The 17716-nt window shown below is 42.0% G+C and overlaps 2 protein-coding genes across 4 annotated transcripts in view; one reads left to right on the top strand and one right to left on the bottom strand.

Moving 5' to 3' along the window:
* The window catches only part of LOC125723547 (RNA-binding motif, single-stranded-interacting protein 2-like), a 35241-nt gene extending 30229 nt beyond the window's left edge, over window positions 1-5012 (top strand). For both annotated transcript variants that reach the window (XM_049000239.1, XM_049000238.1), the window contains exon 14: window positions 36-5012. The gene's annotated coding sequence lies outside the window, so the exon portion shown is untranslated. The remainder of the gene's footprint in view (window positions 1-35) is intronic.
* Window positions 5013-7121: 2109 nt separating this feature from the next.
* Window positions 7122-16493, bottom strand: LOC125723645 (protein lifeguard 2-like). 2 transcript variants are annotated; one of them, XM_049000439.1, is made up of 12 exons: window positions 16127-16493; window positions 14240-14336; window positions 13901-13995; window positions 13425-13489; window positions 13274-13327; window positions 13125-13175; window positions 12976-13015; window positions 11989-12026; window positions 11097-11184; window positions 9894-9989; window positions 9394-9447; window positions 7122-9008 (listed from the first exon to the last, which is right to left on the bottom strand). In XM_049000439.1, exons 1-12 carry the CDS (start codon window positions 16139-16141, stop codon window positions 8859-8861), a joined length of 843 nt encoding a protein of 280 aa, XP_048856396.1. In that variant the 5' UTR covers window positions 16142-16493; the 3' UTR covers window positions 7122-8858. The 2 variants fall into 2 exon arrangements, with proteins under 2 accessions (XP_048856396.1, XP_048856397.1); XM_049000440.1 differs by having other exon boundaries at window positions 14249-14336; window positions 16127-16460.
* Between the last annotated feature and the right edge of the window lie 1223 nt (window positions 16494-17716).

The raw sequence follows: 17716 nt of genomic DNA, 5'->3' as shown, positions 1-17716 counted from the left end.
GCTGACTCTCTGCCCCCCCAACTCCGCTCCCACAGATTCAACCCCAGAATGGGCAGCTTGGAGCTGGAGATGGGCATTGACTCCACAAACTCCCTGGACGTCACACACCGGACTCTCACATGGAAGACAGAAAGGAACGTGTTTCTCTTGGAAGACAAAAGCTTATCATGGTTGACGCAGCCAAAGGTGGGGGAATTTCCGGGAAAGACGAATGATCTATTTTGATAAGTGGAAAAAAATATACATAGAAAGAGAGAGAGAGAGAGAAAATACCGCAAACCGACAAAAGGGGAAAAGACACAAACCTTATTTTTGTGCACGTATCATAAAAAATCCTTATTTTTAAAAAGCTTCTGGAGTTTCAGAATGAAACATGGAAAAAGTTGCAACACAAAGTGTCTTTTTTAGTTTCCTTTTTTGTAAAATATGCAAACTTTTATTTGCATTTTTTTTAGTTGTGTCTGTTTTTGGACATTTGGTCGGCTGCAAGAGGCGGATTTTTGTACAGATTCACAAGCTGAAACAATGAAACGATGCATTTTTGTCCAGTTTTGCGACATAGTAGATTTGATACTTCTATTGTATTTTATTTTTTTTTAATTGAAGACAAATACAAACCAAACCGCTTGAATCACTGCTTCCCATCCGAGCCGTTGTGAAAATCAAGAGCCACAACTTCATTGTTAAAGAGCATCCTGGAAAAGACGAACGTTCACGTTTCCCCCGAAACAATTTTTCCAATTAGGAGCAAAAGACAATCACAAACTTTACTATTTATATTTTAGCCGTAGTTCTAATTTTTACCATTTCAATCGGCCGAATGAAAACGCACCACGATATCGAGAACTAAAAGATATAAGTAATTTATATAAGTATGTAAGTATTTCACAGATTTAATGTAACACACCCACTTCCAAAAGAAGACACTGAACCGGAAACAACATAGTATATTTGACACGGAATTGCTTAGCTAAATGTAGGCCTTCTGCGTTGAAAGTAACGATGTTCAATGGTTTGAAATACATTTTTAAAAGAAAAAACATAGTCAATTCAGCCTACAAGTTTTGTTAACCGGCTTCCATGTCATTGAGGCTTGTAAGGGTTTCATTAAATTTCAGACTCACGGCTCTTAGCCTGGACTGGGGGCGCTCTGCCGGGATGTCAGCCAGTGATACTGCACTCAGCAAGCGGCTTCCTCAGGCTGCGGACGAGGGCTGATTTTAAGCGGCTTTGTGTTTGTACTTGTCTGGTTTTCATTAAATATTTCATGCCGTCGGACAAGTAAATATGAACAGAACTGTGCAGACCTAAAAAAGCTAAACTTTAGATTTTGAAAAAATGTCAACGTGAGGAGAGAAGGCGAGCAGACGACATAAAGTCCTCTGAAGCTGTATAGTGGGGGAGGGATTTGGGGGGGTCTTTTTTGTTTTTATTTTTGCTTTCACAATGCTGCTGTTTCTGTGTATTAATCTTCTCCTGTGACCTGGATTTTTAAAAATGCTTTTTTTCTCTTGGGGCTTTTAATTGACTTGATTTTTGTTTTTGTTTTTTTTTTAATATATTAAATTTCTTTCCGATAATGTAGATCGTTATTAGTGAATAACACTCTAGGAGATTAGCTGTTAGCCTTTAAACAATGCGTAGGATTTTGAAATGATGCTTGAGGTTTGTGAGTTTGTGCACAAAACTCAGTGTTTTCCCCATTTGTGTGGGATTTTTATTCTTTTGTAATAGTTTAGATTCTTTATCAGTCACATTTGGAACCAAGCCTCGTTTTCAGTAGGGTTACCTCCGTCTCAGGCGTTTATGCAGGTAAAGGTGAAACAGTCGCATGTTTCTAAGGTTTCTTGGAGACCGTGACATTTCCAGATGACATCCTAGTGGAGATCCAGATGTTGCAGTACTGGTACTAAATTCAGGGCGCAAAATTCCAGCATACAAATTTAAACCTAGAAACTTGATTCGATTAGATTGCTATGGATATGTTTTATGCCACAACTGTGCAATGTACAAAAGCGTCATATAAAAAAATGAATTAATGTTTCACTCCGAGTTTATTCTATTTGTGGAATGTTAAAACATCCAAATCACTGAGGTCTTTTGTGGTAATTTGGCCTTTTCCTGTAATATTAAATTTTGTAGCTTCCTTTCTTCAATTTAGTAGAAAAATGTTGCTGGCCAATTTTTTTTATATCAGGAAATACTTGACTTTTTTCACATTTGGATAGATTTGGGGCTTTGACTGATTTTTCTACAAGGGACTTTGTCTGTATTTACAGTATGTACAGTACAGTGTCTCATATCTACTGACTACACAAGCTGCAGCTCCTTCTGCGTAATATTAAACCCTTGGGTCAATTAAATCTGACCAAGGACCAAGACATACAAGTGACTGTTGGCTGAGCAAGCAGTAAGTGGTGTTCTTTGATTGTTTGATCGTGACTGAAAGGCTGAAAGATTTTACTCTGCGTTTAAAGAGGGACGTTTATCCTTTGGGATCAGCGTTTAAAAAAAACAACAGAAAAATGCATTTAGGACTCACAAGGAATGGAAAGATAAGCCATCCAATCCCAGGGAGCCATTGGGTTGATGATGTAATCTTAAATTAAACATTGTTGAAGGACACTTTCTTTAAGGTAGAAGATGAACTGAGTGTAAAGCCAAGTCTCACTCTGAGCAGGAGGCCGGCTCCACTCTGACTGCCTCTGTCCGTCAGTGATCTCATTCTCCCGGATTCGGGATCCAGTCCTTCACTCGCTGTCCGCTGGCGTACCCTCTGAGTCTCGGTATGGAATGTGATCTCATTCTCCCGGATTCGGGATCCAGTCCTTCACTCGCTGTCCGCTGGCGTACCCTGAGTCTCGGTATGGAATGTGATCTCATTCTCCCGGATTTGGGATCCAGTCCTTCACTCGCTGTCCGCTGGCGTACCCTGAGTCTCGGTATGGAATGTGATCTCATTCTCCCGGATTCGGGATCCAGTCCTTCACTCGCTGTCCTCTGAGTCTCGGTATTGAATGTGTGGCTGATTGTTGCTTAAGACAAGTGAAATAATCACCTTCTTAGAAAGTTACTGATACTTTAACATAAAAGGGGCCAGTGAACCTGTAAAGGACAATTTAGATCAATGGAAATGGGCAGACAGATGAGGAACCGGATGGGTCAGTTGGTTTGGTCACGTTTACACGTGAAAAACAGCTGCATGCTTTCAGGTTTATTTGCATTTCTGTACATATTCAGACTAATTTACCCTGATTCTGTCTAAGCATTCGGACTCTCCTCCTATATTTAGCTGTGTTTTTTCCCTGTATCACTTTAATTGTGTCTGGTTTTGCTTGGTAATTCTTTCGGACATACAGTCAGTTCATATCTATCAGATGCAAATGGCCTCATGAAGGAAACTGTCTTTTTTATCTTATGATGTTATTTAAATGTAACAAATCAATCCAGCCACTATACTGAGAATAACAATACTGGTTTTAAACTATGAAAGAACTATTGTGCTTAAATGTTTTGCCTCTGGATCCAGGTTTAAGTCGAAGGTGAGAGCTTGTGGGTTAAGGCTGCTTATCTTCTACCTGCCTCCTAGTCAGCATAAGCTGAGCTCAGTCGCCAAACTCATTCTGTGGCATATTTATTGGTTCTTGCATGTAAAAGCTTCCATATACCTCAATCCCCAGCTCTCAGTAGTTGGTCTACAGGCAGTAGACTGTGCATATAGGAACAGTTCAGATGGTTGTACTGGACAGTATCTCTCACTTACCAGCCTTGGATTTTAAAGAAATCTGTTAAGGATGTCCTGCGATGTTCATTTAGTCCTCTGCCCCGTTTGGTGCGGCTCTAACCTTTTTATTTCATAGTTTTAAATCCTTTCGCTGCTAATGAGGAAAATGAGGAATCAGTTTTGCGAGGCTCAAGCCATAGTGGGTGTTTAAATAAACCCATCTTTACTTTCTAATTTAATTAAAAAATATATATTTTTAAAAAGGCAGTTTAGGGTCAGACACTTCTGTCGTGGTGTAGCGGGTAGCTGCAGCTGTGTTACGACGGGGGGCAGGAGACTCTGGTGGTTTTTACTGTAAAATGAGCTCGAGTCCCACTGAAATCTCCAGACGTCTAAAACTGCACTTGATCATTATAAAAAACCGTCAATGATTAGTATAAATGAATTGTTTGAAGAGAGTTAAGAGCAACGTTGTTTTCACTCGCAGATCAGTCAGAAATACGTGCCTTTGACATTGCCTATTAAATGTCTGTTCAGATAGCTGCAATTCTCCTAGGAACAACTTTGACAAGAAAATCATGCTATTTCATCTGGCAATATTTAGTGGTTCCTGAAGGGTGAGCTGAACATTAGGCGTTGGTTTTTACATTTCTGTGCTCCTCTCCCACACCTTAACATTAGCACACACATTGCGTGTCACACGTTTATGCACATTTGCATGTGTTGTACATAACAGATTTTGCAATCAAAACGTTTTTTGAAAATTTATTAGGCAGAAATTGCAGTATCGAGTAAATATGAAAGGGATTTTTGCACAAAAATGTGGAGAGTGTTTGTGTAGCTCCTATAGAGGCAGTTGTTCCCTATTCTGGACTCCAGAGTCAATCACACTGGCTCCTGTTTTGCTGAACTAGACAGTTTCAGTGTCTTGTCTTCCTTCTTTCACGTGTCTCCAGGACTCACAACCACACAACCGACTCATCTCTCCCGCAGCCACTGCTCTCAAGCACTTTCCTTATGTACACAGGATTTCATTTTGTTGGAACGGTTCCGAGAAAAGCGTTGTAGTAATCAGTGGGTTAACTGTTCTCTGTCTTCCTGTACCACTGTTTCTGGTTCCTCCGTTAATCGTGAGTGTGAGTGTCAGTGTGCACACACTCGTGCACCTTTTTGTTTTTTATTACAGGGGGGCAAAATCACAGCTTTAAAGACTTTTTTTGACTTTTGGTTTTGCTTTTTGAATTTGATGTGTCAGTTTTTTTTTTAATTAAAAAGATCTTGTTTTTCACGTGTGTGTTTGTCATCAATTTTATTTCACCCCAATCTGCATTATGTTTGCTAGTAGCTGGCACAGTGGCCTCATACCTCCAGGGTTGTGGGTTTGAATCCCGCCTCTGATCTGTGCCTGTGGAGGTAGTCCAAAGACAAGCAGTTAATTGGCTAACTGGCATCTCTGAATAGCCAGATGTTCCATGTGCTTTGTGATGGATCGGTGCCCCACCCTGGGTGTCCCTGAAGCCAGTGCTTCCCACCCCAGTCCATGGAGAACCCCAGACATTTTTGCTGTCTCCCAGCGCCCCCCCCCCCCCCTCCACACCTGTAACCAGGTATTTGGTGTTCTTGATTGGCTGGAGTCCCCAGGGGCTGAATTGGCTAACATTGCTTTAAGCTGTCCAGGCAGCCTCCTCCTACAGCCAATCAGAGGACAGAACCGCAACAACACTAACAGCATCACTCTGCTCCACTGTGGTTCTGACTAGTGTAAGCGATTAGAAGATGGGTGTTTGTTTATGGTGAAAAAACAAAAGTAATATAGATTACTTTTAATAAGCCTAAATCCCATTCTGTTATTCATTAGCGAATTTAGGAAACTCTATCCAGTGTCTGTGCTTTTGGTACATCTAAAATGTTGAGGAGTTTAAAAGGCAAATAAGCCAGTAAGTGTTCAGTACTAATTGCACTTTCTTATTCCTGCTGTCAGTTAAATTAACATTCTATTTCTGAATAAAGTCTGATATAAATTATTGCCATAATAAAAATCCAGAATACAACACTTAATTATTATTATTATTAGTGATATTATTAGTGATAATTTTAGCGTATTTATACCTACGCAGTATCATTAATGGTGTACAAAAAGAAAAGCATTTTAACTTCAACAGGAACCTATTGTCATAAACAAAGCAGACTGATATAGGTTTTCATGTTCAGTGTCTAATGAAGCTGCTAGTAAAACTGAAATAACCGTTGAAGCTCTGCGCTGTGGACTCCAGATGATGTCCGAGGTTCCGTTTCTGGACATGATCGGGTGACTCTGGCCTGCAGCCTAAGCGGAAATGAGAAGCTTACAACATCACAGCATCTGTGGGACCAACCAAATGTCACTAAATAAAGAGGCAGAAATCAGCCTCTTACCATGTATGGTCAGTTTGCCATAGTTATCTGTGCTGTTATACATGTTAAAAGCCTTTTCAAAGAATAAGTGTCTTTTAAATGCTTTATCATGCTTTCATTGTGATATTATCCGCTTGCAGCAGCCTGTTGAGAGAACAGCAATCTGACACCCACCAGCCCCTACAGCACTCACTTCCCCACCTGTGGGCCTGCCATGTGTAGGCGGTTCAAGCACTGTAATATAGTGACTCTGTCTGAGTCAATCAGAGGACAGAACCGCAATCTCTTAGGCAACAACACTACCATCATCGCCACTTATGCATGCTATCAATGCAGCAATTACCACATTCTGCAACATTTAGACGAATGTGACATATAAACTATCTGTTTGTGTATGCAAACATGCACGGCTATGAAGTATATTACTGATTTGAGCTCAGGATCACAATGTGGATTTTTTTTTTCTTTTTAAGACGCCAAACTCTTATCTAGATGTAGTTACTTTCTCTTTGTTGTAAGAGATTTGATCTGGCAAACACTTCATAGTATATTTGAAACATGATTAACGTTAATGATCATACTTCCTGATGACCTGAGATAACAGAATTGAGCCAATTTGCTCTTAAACCGTGAAAAGTCTGACTGGTGTTAGAACTGTATCCAGTGGAAAATCAAGTTCAGTGGAAAATGATTCTGAATGTCTAAAGCAAGGGTAGGGAATCCTGATCCTGGACTGCCGGTGTCCAGCAGGTTTTCCGTCCTACCTGATGAGTTCCTATCTGCCTGAGAGCAGCTGTGGTTCATCGGAGACGAGGCAGGATGGAAAACCTGCTGGGTACCAGCACCAAAGGATCAGGGTTGCTTATCTAATGGTCTAAAGAATGATTTAAATTATTTAAATGTTTACACAACCCACGTATGTGTTTTCCTGCTCATATGGTCTTCAAAATATACATAATGATTTTGTTTTTGAAATTAAGAAAAAAAATTGTCAAAACAAATATTTCCATTTATTTATTTAGTAGATGTTTTCATACAAAGCGACATTCACTTGAGAAAACAGTGTCAGTCAGTCCCTTTAGCAATCAGGGTCAAAGGCCCAGTGGCGACATCACTCTGCTGACCATGGGATTTGAACCAGCAACCTGCAGGGCCGTATTCCACCCCTGCAGTGTGCAAATACATTACCCTCACATTCAGCCGACAAAGCACAAGGATCCTAAACCCACAGCAAAACAACACTTCTAACAAATACTCTCTGTCATTTTATTGTTTTATAATTTGCATAACAAACACCTGTGGTTACAGCAGAGTTTCAAAGGTGCTGACAAGGACTGGGTGCGTAGAGATGTGGCTAGGCGACCCTGTGTTACAGCTGCCTTGCCAGGAATTTGAACCTGCAACCCATTGGTGAAACGTCTAAACGTGTCCACAGTATTTGCTGTGAGCCAAAATTGCAGTACAACAGGCAATAAGAGGGACAGCAACAGAGATTGCTTGTCCACTTTCCATGTTCACCACAATTCATGGAGGGCTTGCGGTCAACACCTAGCACAGCGTGGTCTGCAAAGTGCGTCTGACGTAGCGGGGGAGTCTGCATGTGCACACGAGGAGTGGCCTTAGCAACCATGCATGCATTTAATGCCTGATACAACAAATGGTCAAGGCTACATCAATAACATACTACATCAAAAGCATACTACATCAATAGCATACTACATCAATAACATACTACATCAATAACATACTACATCAATAGCCCACAAAGGCAAAAGGGTAAGCAGGGAACAGAAGCGGAGCACAGGGACTAAGCGGGCATGGATGCATTAATGGCCACTGCATTGTACACAAGTCCGTCGCCTGCTGATGCAACTACCAAAATCCATCCTTTTTCTTTACAAAAGTTATGGCAATAAAAAATAATCCCTTGTTTAAACAAATACTCTCAAAATAATCTGGACCTCAACAGCCATAATTCATAAAATCATATTATCTGAATTCCTCTTAACAAATAAAACAACAATTGATTTGTTTTTTACGAAATCCATTCACAACTCAGAAGCAAACCTGAGCTTTGTTCACATTCATATTAAACATACTTATTTACTTTCCATACAGCTCTCTTCACATCCTAATAGAATTATTTACGTGACTTTTTAACTGACTTTTGTAACATCAAGAAAATATGTTGGATGAACTGGACATTTTTTGGATGTTTGTTTTTTTCCACAAAAGACTAAACTTTCCCCCGAATAATTTTCTATGTTGCCCTGTTAATTCGAAAATTCACTGAAGCACACAGTGCATAATGTATGTTCAGAGATATTTTACGAAAAGCACATAGACTAATTAATTATCGCACAATTTTTGCCTATTCGTCACACATGAAAGCTTTCCTCACCTGTTAAATTACACAGTTTGATTTTGCCGCCTTTGTAAGTTGAACTTGCATTCAATGACATGAAGAAAGACCTTTGCATGCTATTATGTAACTATATACCAATGATTAATGGAAGTGTAGGGAAAACAAACTGCCCTCCCTCTGCATTGTAAGTACTGTTTTCTTATAACTTGCCATCTTTCAGTACCACGAGGTATTAATTACTAAACACTGAATGATCAGCTGGTGCATCACCAATACGATAGTCCAGGTCCAGAGGCCGATCAGTGGATAACAGATTAGTAAAAGTGTAAAAGGAAACCTTGACATATCTAGGGTGTGTAGAGGGACCCGAGGGGATCAATACCTATCCATCCCAAAGAGCTGGAGTAAGAAAGAGAATATGTAGATGATGTCCAGGTAGATGCTGAGTGAGGCAAAGATGTAGTCTTCAGGACTAATGGAGGAATGCTTCTTTCCCAGAAGAACCTGGGTGTCAAATACCAGGAACTGGAAGAAAGAGAAGATCAGAGGGGTTAGGGTTAGGTTAGGGTTGGAGGGTTAGGTTAGGGTTGGAGGGTTAGGGTTAGGGTTGGAGGGTTAGGGTTAGGGTTGGAGGGTTAGGGTTGGAAGGTTAGGGTTGGAGGGTTAGGTTAGGGTTGGAGGGTTAGGTTAGGGTTGGAGGGTTAGGGTTAGGGTTGGAGGGTTAGGGTTAGGGTTGGAGGGTTAGGGTTGGAAGGTTAGGGTTGGAGGGTTAGGTTAGGGTTGGAGGGATAGGGTTAGGGTTGGAGGGTTAGGGTTAGGTTAGGGTTGGAGGGTTAGGGTTAGGTTAGGGTTGGAGGGTAGACATGATGGATGATTAGGATCCACTGCATGGTGTAGCACATTTCCTCACCATAGTAAACACGATCGCTCCCAGAACAGCGTAGATGGCTTGTAACCACGGAACCTGCAACACAGAGCAGGAGAAAATGAGGCTGGGTTTCAAGTAAGTATAGTCAAGACTTAGATCTCTCCTCAGGTATATTTGGATCAAAAGACTCTACAAATAGTAAGACAGGTTCCTACCCACATTCTTAAGATTAGGATTAAGATTAAGATTAGCTTTATTGTTCCCAGGGAGAAATTCTGGTGCATACAGCAGCAAGACAACAGTCCACAGACGAAGATACATATAGTGCAAACAGACAAGGTACAAAGAAAGTACAGACAGTACAGACAGTGCAAACAAAGTACATATAGTGCAAACAGATTTAAAAAGTGAAGAACGCATAAATATTCTGACAAACAGAAAAACACAACACACAGGAGCTGTTATAGCAGGCAAGCAGTGCGTCAAGGTCGTAGTCAATAAGGATGAAGGATGGAGGGATGAAGGATGGAGGGATTACTCACATATCCGAACGGCACGACGCAGGCCAGGAAAATGCCACAGAAGCAGACAGTCATAGACAGGATAAGCAACACTCCCTGGCAGGAGGTGAAGTCAATCTGCAGGGAGATGGAGACAGCAGGCCTATAGGTCAGCACACTCATCCACTGTGTCTATAGGCCCCCGTAAGACAAATCCACATGAATACAGTCTGACAGTGGCGGCACTTTTCCACCGCACCAGGGACCATACATTTAGTCGGGTATTAGTACCAGCACCAAAATCTGTAGTACCTAAAGTACCAAACCAGTTTTGGTACTTTTCTGTACTTTTGTACTTTGGGGTGAGACTTGCAAATGCTTTCTTTGTTTCCATTGGTTATGCAAAAACACTGTCGTCTTGAAAAAAATTACAAACTCTGAAATTAACAAAGTAAAAAAACGAAAACATATTAATAATGGATGCTTGGACAAATTAAGAGATCCGAGCTTTAATTGCGATCTGGTCAGATCTGGACAGCATGACAAGAAAAAAAAAAGTATTTTGTATAATGTACTACGGCAGCACAGTACTCGAAGATTTGCCATGTAATTTTGTTGTAATAAAAATTTATAAAGCAAAAAAAGGAGTTTAACACAAATTTCTCACAAACCCATCCAGGAGTGATTTAAACAGCAAGGATGAAAGTGACTATGATTGTCGCTGAGAACACATGCAACGCTCATGCAAAAGCTGAGGAGCTAAACTGATTTTTCAACATACACTAGATCATTTTGAAGAGGAACAGTTGCAGTGCTTGCTAAGTTTTGTTTCCAAACACAAAGCAAAAATGCTATAATGCCCAAACAGTATGAAGCTAATAAAAAGCATGATCTCAAACCAGCAGACTATTGCGGTCCTTGCGATGTGAAAATTGCATGTGCATAACATGAGATGTTGGCACTAATATCACTTCGCACAGCCTTATAATACACTTCAGCCATTATTCTAAGTCAGTACATAATACCCACCTCGTGTTGTGATGTCATTCAGCGTCGGTACTAGTTTTTACTGCCAGCACTTTGAAATACCTGTACTTTTGGTACTTTCTTGAAGTACCGAAAGTAAGGTACCTGGCGCAGTGGAAAGGTGCCCATAGTGCACCTCTGTACAGCTTGTTATGCTTTCATAGGGTTTGGACTAACACAAGAGCAGTAACTACATGTGCAGCAGACAACCTTACCCACCTTAGTCTGGAAGCTGAAAACGGTGACAGAGAGACAGACCAGAGCTGTGATTCCCAGGGTGACCAAAACAGACCTGGTGTTGTAATAACTGTCAGGGGGGAATAAGGGGCAGATGTTACCTTATACAGAGCCCAGGATGACTAAATGTAAGAATTCATCAGGTTTACATGCATGCAAATTGTTACTGGGATGTTAGGGTGATGATGCACAAGGCAACTTTTTGAGCAATGTTGCAGGGCGATGCTGCAGACAAATGTTGCTCGGGCACTTTCCCGTTGATACTGGCCCACAAGAAACTTTGATCAGCAGTAGGTGAGCTTTTGCCATCACCCAGCTCCAGGTGAGTTGCCCTTTCTCTCACATGGCAGGCGGCTGCACGGCAACATTGCTCAAAAAGTTGCCCTCTGTATCGTCACCTTTATATTGTAAAGAGGTCTGGTTAGCATCAGGCTTTTACCTCAGCAAAATACTTAACAAATCAATCAACTAAAATCACACTTGCAAGTCCAAATTTCAAACATTCACCAAATATGGAGAAGCTTGGTCTAAATCAGGGCTCCTCCAATCTGGATCTCAATTCCAAATCCAGGCCTTGTTTTCAGTTCTCCCAAGTAGGTAGTTTAATCATTTCTGATTCTGATTGTGCTACAGAGGCTTGGCACTGGCTCGTAGGTAAAATGGCTGGAAAATCAGCAGGATTCGGTCCTTAAGGACCATTATTTGCATAGTGCTGGTCTAAATCGTGCGACAGTTTATGGCTAATGGCTCCTTTGCTGCCCAGCAAGAGGCTTGGTAGTTTACCAAGGCACCAGTGCCAAAATGCAGGCCATGATGCATCTGGGGTGAAGTGAGATCACAGAGAGAGAGAGTGACTCCGACTTTGAGAGGCTACCTGGACACCATCGCCGTCATATAGGAAAGGGACAGAGTCTGAAACAGCACACAGCATGAATATAAGATTCGGCAGTAAATGGCAACGCAGCAATTTCACACATGCTGTGGACTGATAGCAAATATGAGAAATGTGATATTACTTTTGTGTGGATTTGTTCCCACGTAAAGCATATTTCAGCTTGGGGATCGCAGGACGTGTGGGGCCCTGTTTACAGCTGCAGTCCCTTAACGGCAATGCCGGTTTTCTCAGGCTAATGGTCGAAACCCTTTTGGGGGGGGGGGGGGGGGGGGCTGCCTCAAAACTCTGGGAAACGGTGCAAGCAGGAACAAATGAGCCCAGGTTCTCCAAATGGGACCCCTGCAAACTCCCTGCACTGCTGCTCTGTATATACTGAAAATGCCGTTTAAATACAAACATATGTTTGCATTGATAGAATGGTGTGCGGATCTCTGTGAGTTAGGACTGTGATCGTAAGGTTGCTGGTTCAAATCCCGTGGTTGACAAAGTGATGTCATCGTTGTTCCCTTGAGCGAGGTCCTTAACCCCAATAGCTCCCGGGACACAATGTGACCCTACTCTCTGATCCTCACTTGCGACAAAAGCCTAAATGAGTAACTGTAAATCGCTTGCCACTCTTCACTACACTGTAACAGCACTTATTGTCTCTCACTCAGCTCATTTTGCGGTGTATGTAGTCTTCAGCACGAATACTACTTCGATTTCTAATTAGTCATGAATTCCATCCCCTCAGTGTCATCAGATGAGATTCTTATGGTCTCAAAAGGGTGGTGTCATTTAAAGGGGAAGAGGGCCCAACCCTTTTAGGGTACCCTAAGAAAAATATCACTAACCTAATCTTCCTTCACAAAATGACAGGCTGATCAGTTAGGGGCGCCCCCTGCTGGCCACTAGGCCCTAGGCAGCCACTTTGTTCACTTGCGCCTTGTGCTGAGAGAGACCCTCACCACTGGTGGTGATACTTACAAAGACGGCCAGCAGAATCAGGTTCCATGGAAAGCACCTCCTGCAGGAGGAGCAGAGCAGCCACACTCACCCTCTCTACCATGACTCACCCGAATCACGAAGCTGAGCTCGACTCCCCCCTCCCCGAGTGACGACTCCACAACACCCACCTTGCCACGGAGCAGAAGGAGAGCGAGATGAAGGTGACACAGAACACGACGCTGAGCGGGAGGAGAATGAATCATCAGAATCAACAGAGCCCAGTTAATCTCCTGCGTGCCGCCATTTGGGCTCTGCTGCAACTGAACTGGGAACTTACTAGGAAGCCCAGTACCAGCCTGGGTTCGCCTGGATGTACGTCTTCACCGGCTCGCTGTCATGGAAAGAGGAGACTAAGGGTCAGAGTGAAAGTCCGGCCTGAGACTGGATGGTACAAATCACCACCTTTCTAAAGTGCTGGGAAACCTCACCTATAGGAGAAAAGGGCGACCACAGCCACAGCGACACAGAGCTGGATCATCAAGATGCAATAAACCTGGAGAGGCAGCAGACAGCACGTTAAAGTGAGGCAGAGGCACACCTGAGGTCTTACACGCAAAGGATGCGAGATGAGGTCTTACACGCAAAGGATGCGAGATGAGGTCTTACACGCAAAGGATGCGAGATGAGGTCTTACACGCAAAGGATGCGAGATGAGGTCTTACACGCAAAGGATGCGAGATGAGGTCTTACACGCAAAGGATGCGAGATGAGGTCTTACACGCAAAGGATGCGAGATGAGGTCTTACACGCAAAGGATGCGAGATGAGGTCTTACACGCAAAGGATGCGAGATGAGGTCTTACACGCAAAGGATGCGAGATGAGGTCTTACACGCAAAGGATGCGAGATGGCTTCCTCCATAGAGATTAATGAGATCGTTTTTCTAACACGTCTCTAAGTGGTACCTTACGAATGAAGATCCGTCGGATGTTTTTGTCCTGCCAGGTAAACTCCGTGAGCATCTCTCCACCGCCCTGGTAGCTGTGACACAGGCTGGGGCCTGGCGACCGAAATGACACAGTGCACTGAGTCTCAAAGTCATGAATTAACCCCAACCAGGATGTCACATTTATTGTCATTCTGGAAACGTTTGAATCTAGACGAATGTGAAAAGGAAATGTAAGCAATAAAGATGTAAGACAAAGAGGAGCCCATTATGAAAGATGAGTGTAAATGAAACCTTATTCACAGGCACTGACTTAAGCCCATTCAGCTAAACCAACAACTTCATGATGTATGACTACCACGACAACCTGCAGTTGCCTCTTCGTAGCTGGGAGGGCAAACTGGAGGCGTCCCGTCTCCTTGGGGGCCACTGAGTGTCTTGTCTGCCACAAAGACCTAGAGATGCAACAGATATCCCATGAGTCACCGGAGCTGGTGGTTACTGCTTATTTCATCTACTGCACATATGAAACTCTCAGGTGTTTTTCTTTTCTCCCACAAAAGACCCCCACGGTGAGACCCCCACAGTGAGACCCCCACAGTGAGACCCCCACGGTGAGACCCCCACAGCGTGACAGTATAACTTCATTCCGCTTTACACTTTGTTTGTTCCTGATTTCCTTACAGTCTGTGGTATTTAATTGTGCATCGTGTTCCTGTGAAGTTTAAACACAGTCGGTTTTCCTTATTTTGTAAGAAAAAGAAGAAAAACATTATAGAAAGGTTTCTAATTAACTTATTATTATTGTACACATTCGCAAACTTCAGAGCCTCCAGACAGACCACAATGAGCTAATGATCGTCCATAAAAACCATGACTGTAGAAGCTAAAAGTAACTGGAGAGCCTCCTCACTCAGAATGTTCTCTCAATGTCCACTTTCCACTGCACAACAAACTGTGCACATGAATATCTATTTCTTTATAAATTAATTTTTATATTCAGTGAATTCATAATTTTTTTTTACATTTTTACAGATCACACTCTGCGTCAAATTGAATATTTTTTTAACTGTCAGCTGCCAAAAATTTTGAGAATGACACAAGTATTGGTTTTCACAAAATCTGCTGCCTCAGTTTTTATGATGGCAATCTGCATAAACTCCAGAATGTTATCAAGAGTGATCAGGTGAATTGCAGTTAACTGTAAACACCAAGGTTCTAGGTAAACTCACAATCTGAAAGATGCATTAATCTGCCCAATCTCTTGATGTTTCAGATGCAGACTAAAACTTAGTCCTTTTGGTAATTTATTTCATACTCAAAAATTCCCGAACTCCTGGCATCAGAATCAAAGGACTTTTATTATCCAAAATGAAACTACTGCAGCACAACACATCAGCAGTTTATGCTGGTCTGTATTGGTATGACTGCTGAAATATAGTTTCACATGACTGTAATGATTTCATATTTCACTGGGTGATACTGTCAAACAAACAAACAAAAAACATTTATATGAACATTAAATAAGGATGAAATTTTCTATTTGCCTCATAGCTCCACTTCATCAGTATTAGTTTGTGTGGAACTACGGATCCCGGTGTGAGGACCGATATAAAAAAAAATCGATCTTTCAATCTGAATGTTTTGTGGTGAAAATAGATTTTAACGTTAAAATATTTATTTTCCTACCTAATAATTTAAATGTTTATATTATTATGGGGAGCAGGCAGGCCCGGGCGGGGGGCAAGTACGTTTTCCCGGGCCTCGACTGGTGGGGGCGCCCCTTCCATTCTGTAGAATGTACCAAGGGGGCCCAAGGTGACGTTTTGTCATGGGGGCAGAATTCCTTGCTACACCCCTGGAAGCAGTATAATAACTACCAGGCATTGCTGGGTGGGGGCACTCTCATGGGCTAAGACACTACTGGCCTGGTAATGGATCGATTGATCCGCCTGCACATAATGTAATGAGATCGTTATAGACTCAAACAGGTGGACAGCTATATCGGTATCGGTACCATGTCACCCACCTTGGTACTGGATCGAATCGGACCGAAAAGGAAATCAGTGGTGAGGTAACACTTAGGTAGCGCTATAAGTATTTGGACGGGACTGTTGCAATAGCTTTTGGTATTAAAGCTTCTTTGTCCTCTCATATGATTGCAATAAAAATAGTGCTATAAGAAGTGCGTTTTGATGATCGTCACCACCCCACGATGGCATACCCTGAAAATAAAGAGCCTTACCTTCCCCTGCGTCATGACTGTCTGCAGAGTCTAACGTTCACTGTCCAAAATATTTATCTCCTCAAGACTGAGGCAATTTTCTTCTTCTCCTTTCTGCTTATTTGTTTTGCTTGGTACTAAATTACACAGGCGCTACTTTACGGCCAATCAGCTATGGAAAAATAACTAGTTTAGACTCAGCCCGGATCAAACAAACGCTTTATACTGTACCAGCAGGTTGTTCCTACATATCCTCCATCACTCCCCCCGCTTCCCAGAAATGGTACTACTACTAACATCCCGGTTCGACGGCATAAATGGAAGGTACCACTTCGACTGAAAAACGGTGACGCCGCTTTCCTGTTTGCGGTTGTGCCAGGTGATGTTGTTATAGCGAAGCACTGCAGTGATGTTGTGGAAGGAGCGGGAATGCATCTCTTATATAACCAAGCATGTCATATAACCAAGTAAGCAGGGAAGCTTTTGAAAAATATTGAATGAACCTGACACCCAGCTCAGTTTTTAATGTCCGCGTTTTAATCGAATTCTCTAAGGTGAATCTGTCCGTTTCGATTTTTTGCGCATTTCACATATAAACATGAACGCTCTGTAAGGATCATGTGAAATCACTCTGGAAAAAATAAGAACATGACGACACACTGCAACGATGAAACATTTAATGTTACTAAATTCAAAGATAAAAGTTCATAAGTAGCCTATAATGATATACCATTAGGCTAAGGCTAATATACGCATTGAAGCATTAACGACATGAGGTAAGATAAATATTAAAATATGAAATGATCAGATATAGCCTACATCTTGTCCTGCAGTTCAATTTCCCTGCATCTTCTTTTAGAAACACAAACATTGTCGAGTGACACCGGCCAAAGCAAAACTGCAGTGTGTCTCGTTCGAGTGAAGCGATAAATGAGTCTCTTAAATATCAAATACGCGCTCTCTATTCAGAAAAGTACTGCTACGAAGTGTAAGACCCCTGCACAAGTACCACAAGTCACAGTCACCAAAGTTACAGTTTATAGCTAACCTTAAGGGGATGTATGGGAGAAGATAAAATAGGCATTCCGTATTAATGTAATTTTAATTAACGGAATCATTTCACATAGCATACATCCACTTACAAGAAGTATGGATTGCTTGTTTGGGATCTCAGTTTGCAGTAGTGAGTTCATCTGACTATCTATCTGTCACGATCACACGGGGAGCGGGCGATCGTCGGGCAGGCGAGCGAACAGGAATACGCAGGCAGGCAGATAATGGGGTAAAACTGGGGGTTTATTACGGATAACGGGAAACAGCTCACGCGCACGAACATCAATGACAGACCACGAAAACAGGGGAGACCAGGACTTAAATACACAAGACTGATTGAAAGCAAACGGACACAGCTGGGTACGATCCGGGAAACACACGTGGGTAAGCAGGGGGCGTGGCACACAGGAGGAGCGGACGAGCCGGGCATGACATCTATCTATCTATCTATCTATCTATCTATCTATCTATCTATCTATCTATATATATATATATATATATATATATATATATATATATATATATATATATATTCTTAAGAATATTGTAGAAACCGGA

This window comes from Brienomyrus brachyistius, unplaced genomic scaffold (genome assembly GCF_023856365.1).
Source record: "Brienomyrus brachyistius isolate T26 unplaced genomic scaffold, BBRACH_0.4 scaffold50, whole genome shotgun sequence".
NCBI lineage: Eukaryota > Metazoa > Chordata > Actinopteri > Osteoglossiformes > Mormyridae > Brienomyrus > Brienomyrus brachyistius.
The sequence above is the reverse complement of the archived record's forward strand: the minus strand, read 5'-3'. Positions and strand labels throughout refer to the sequence as shown.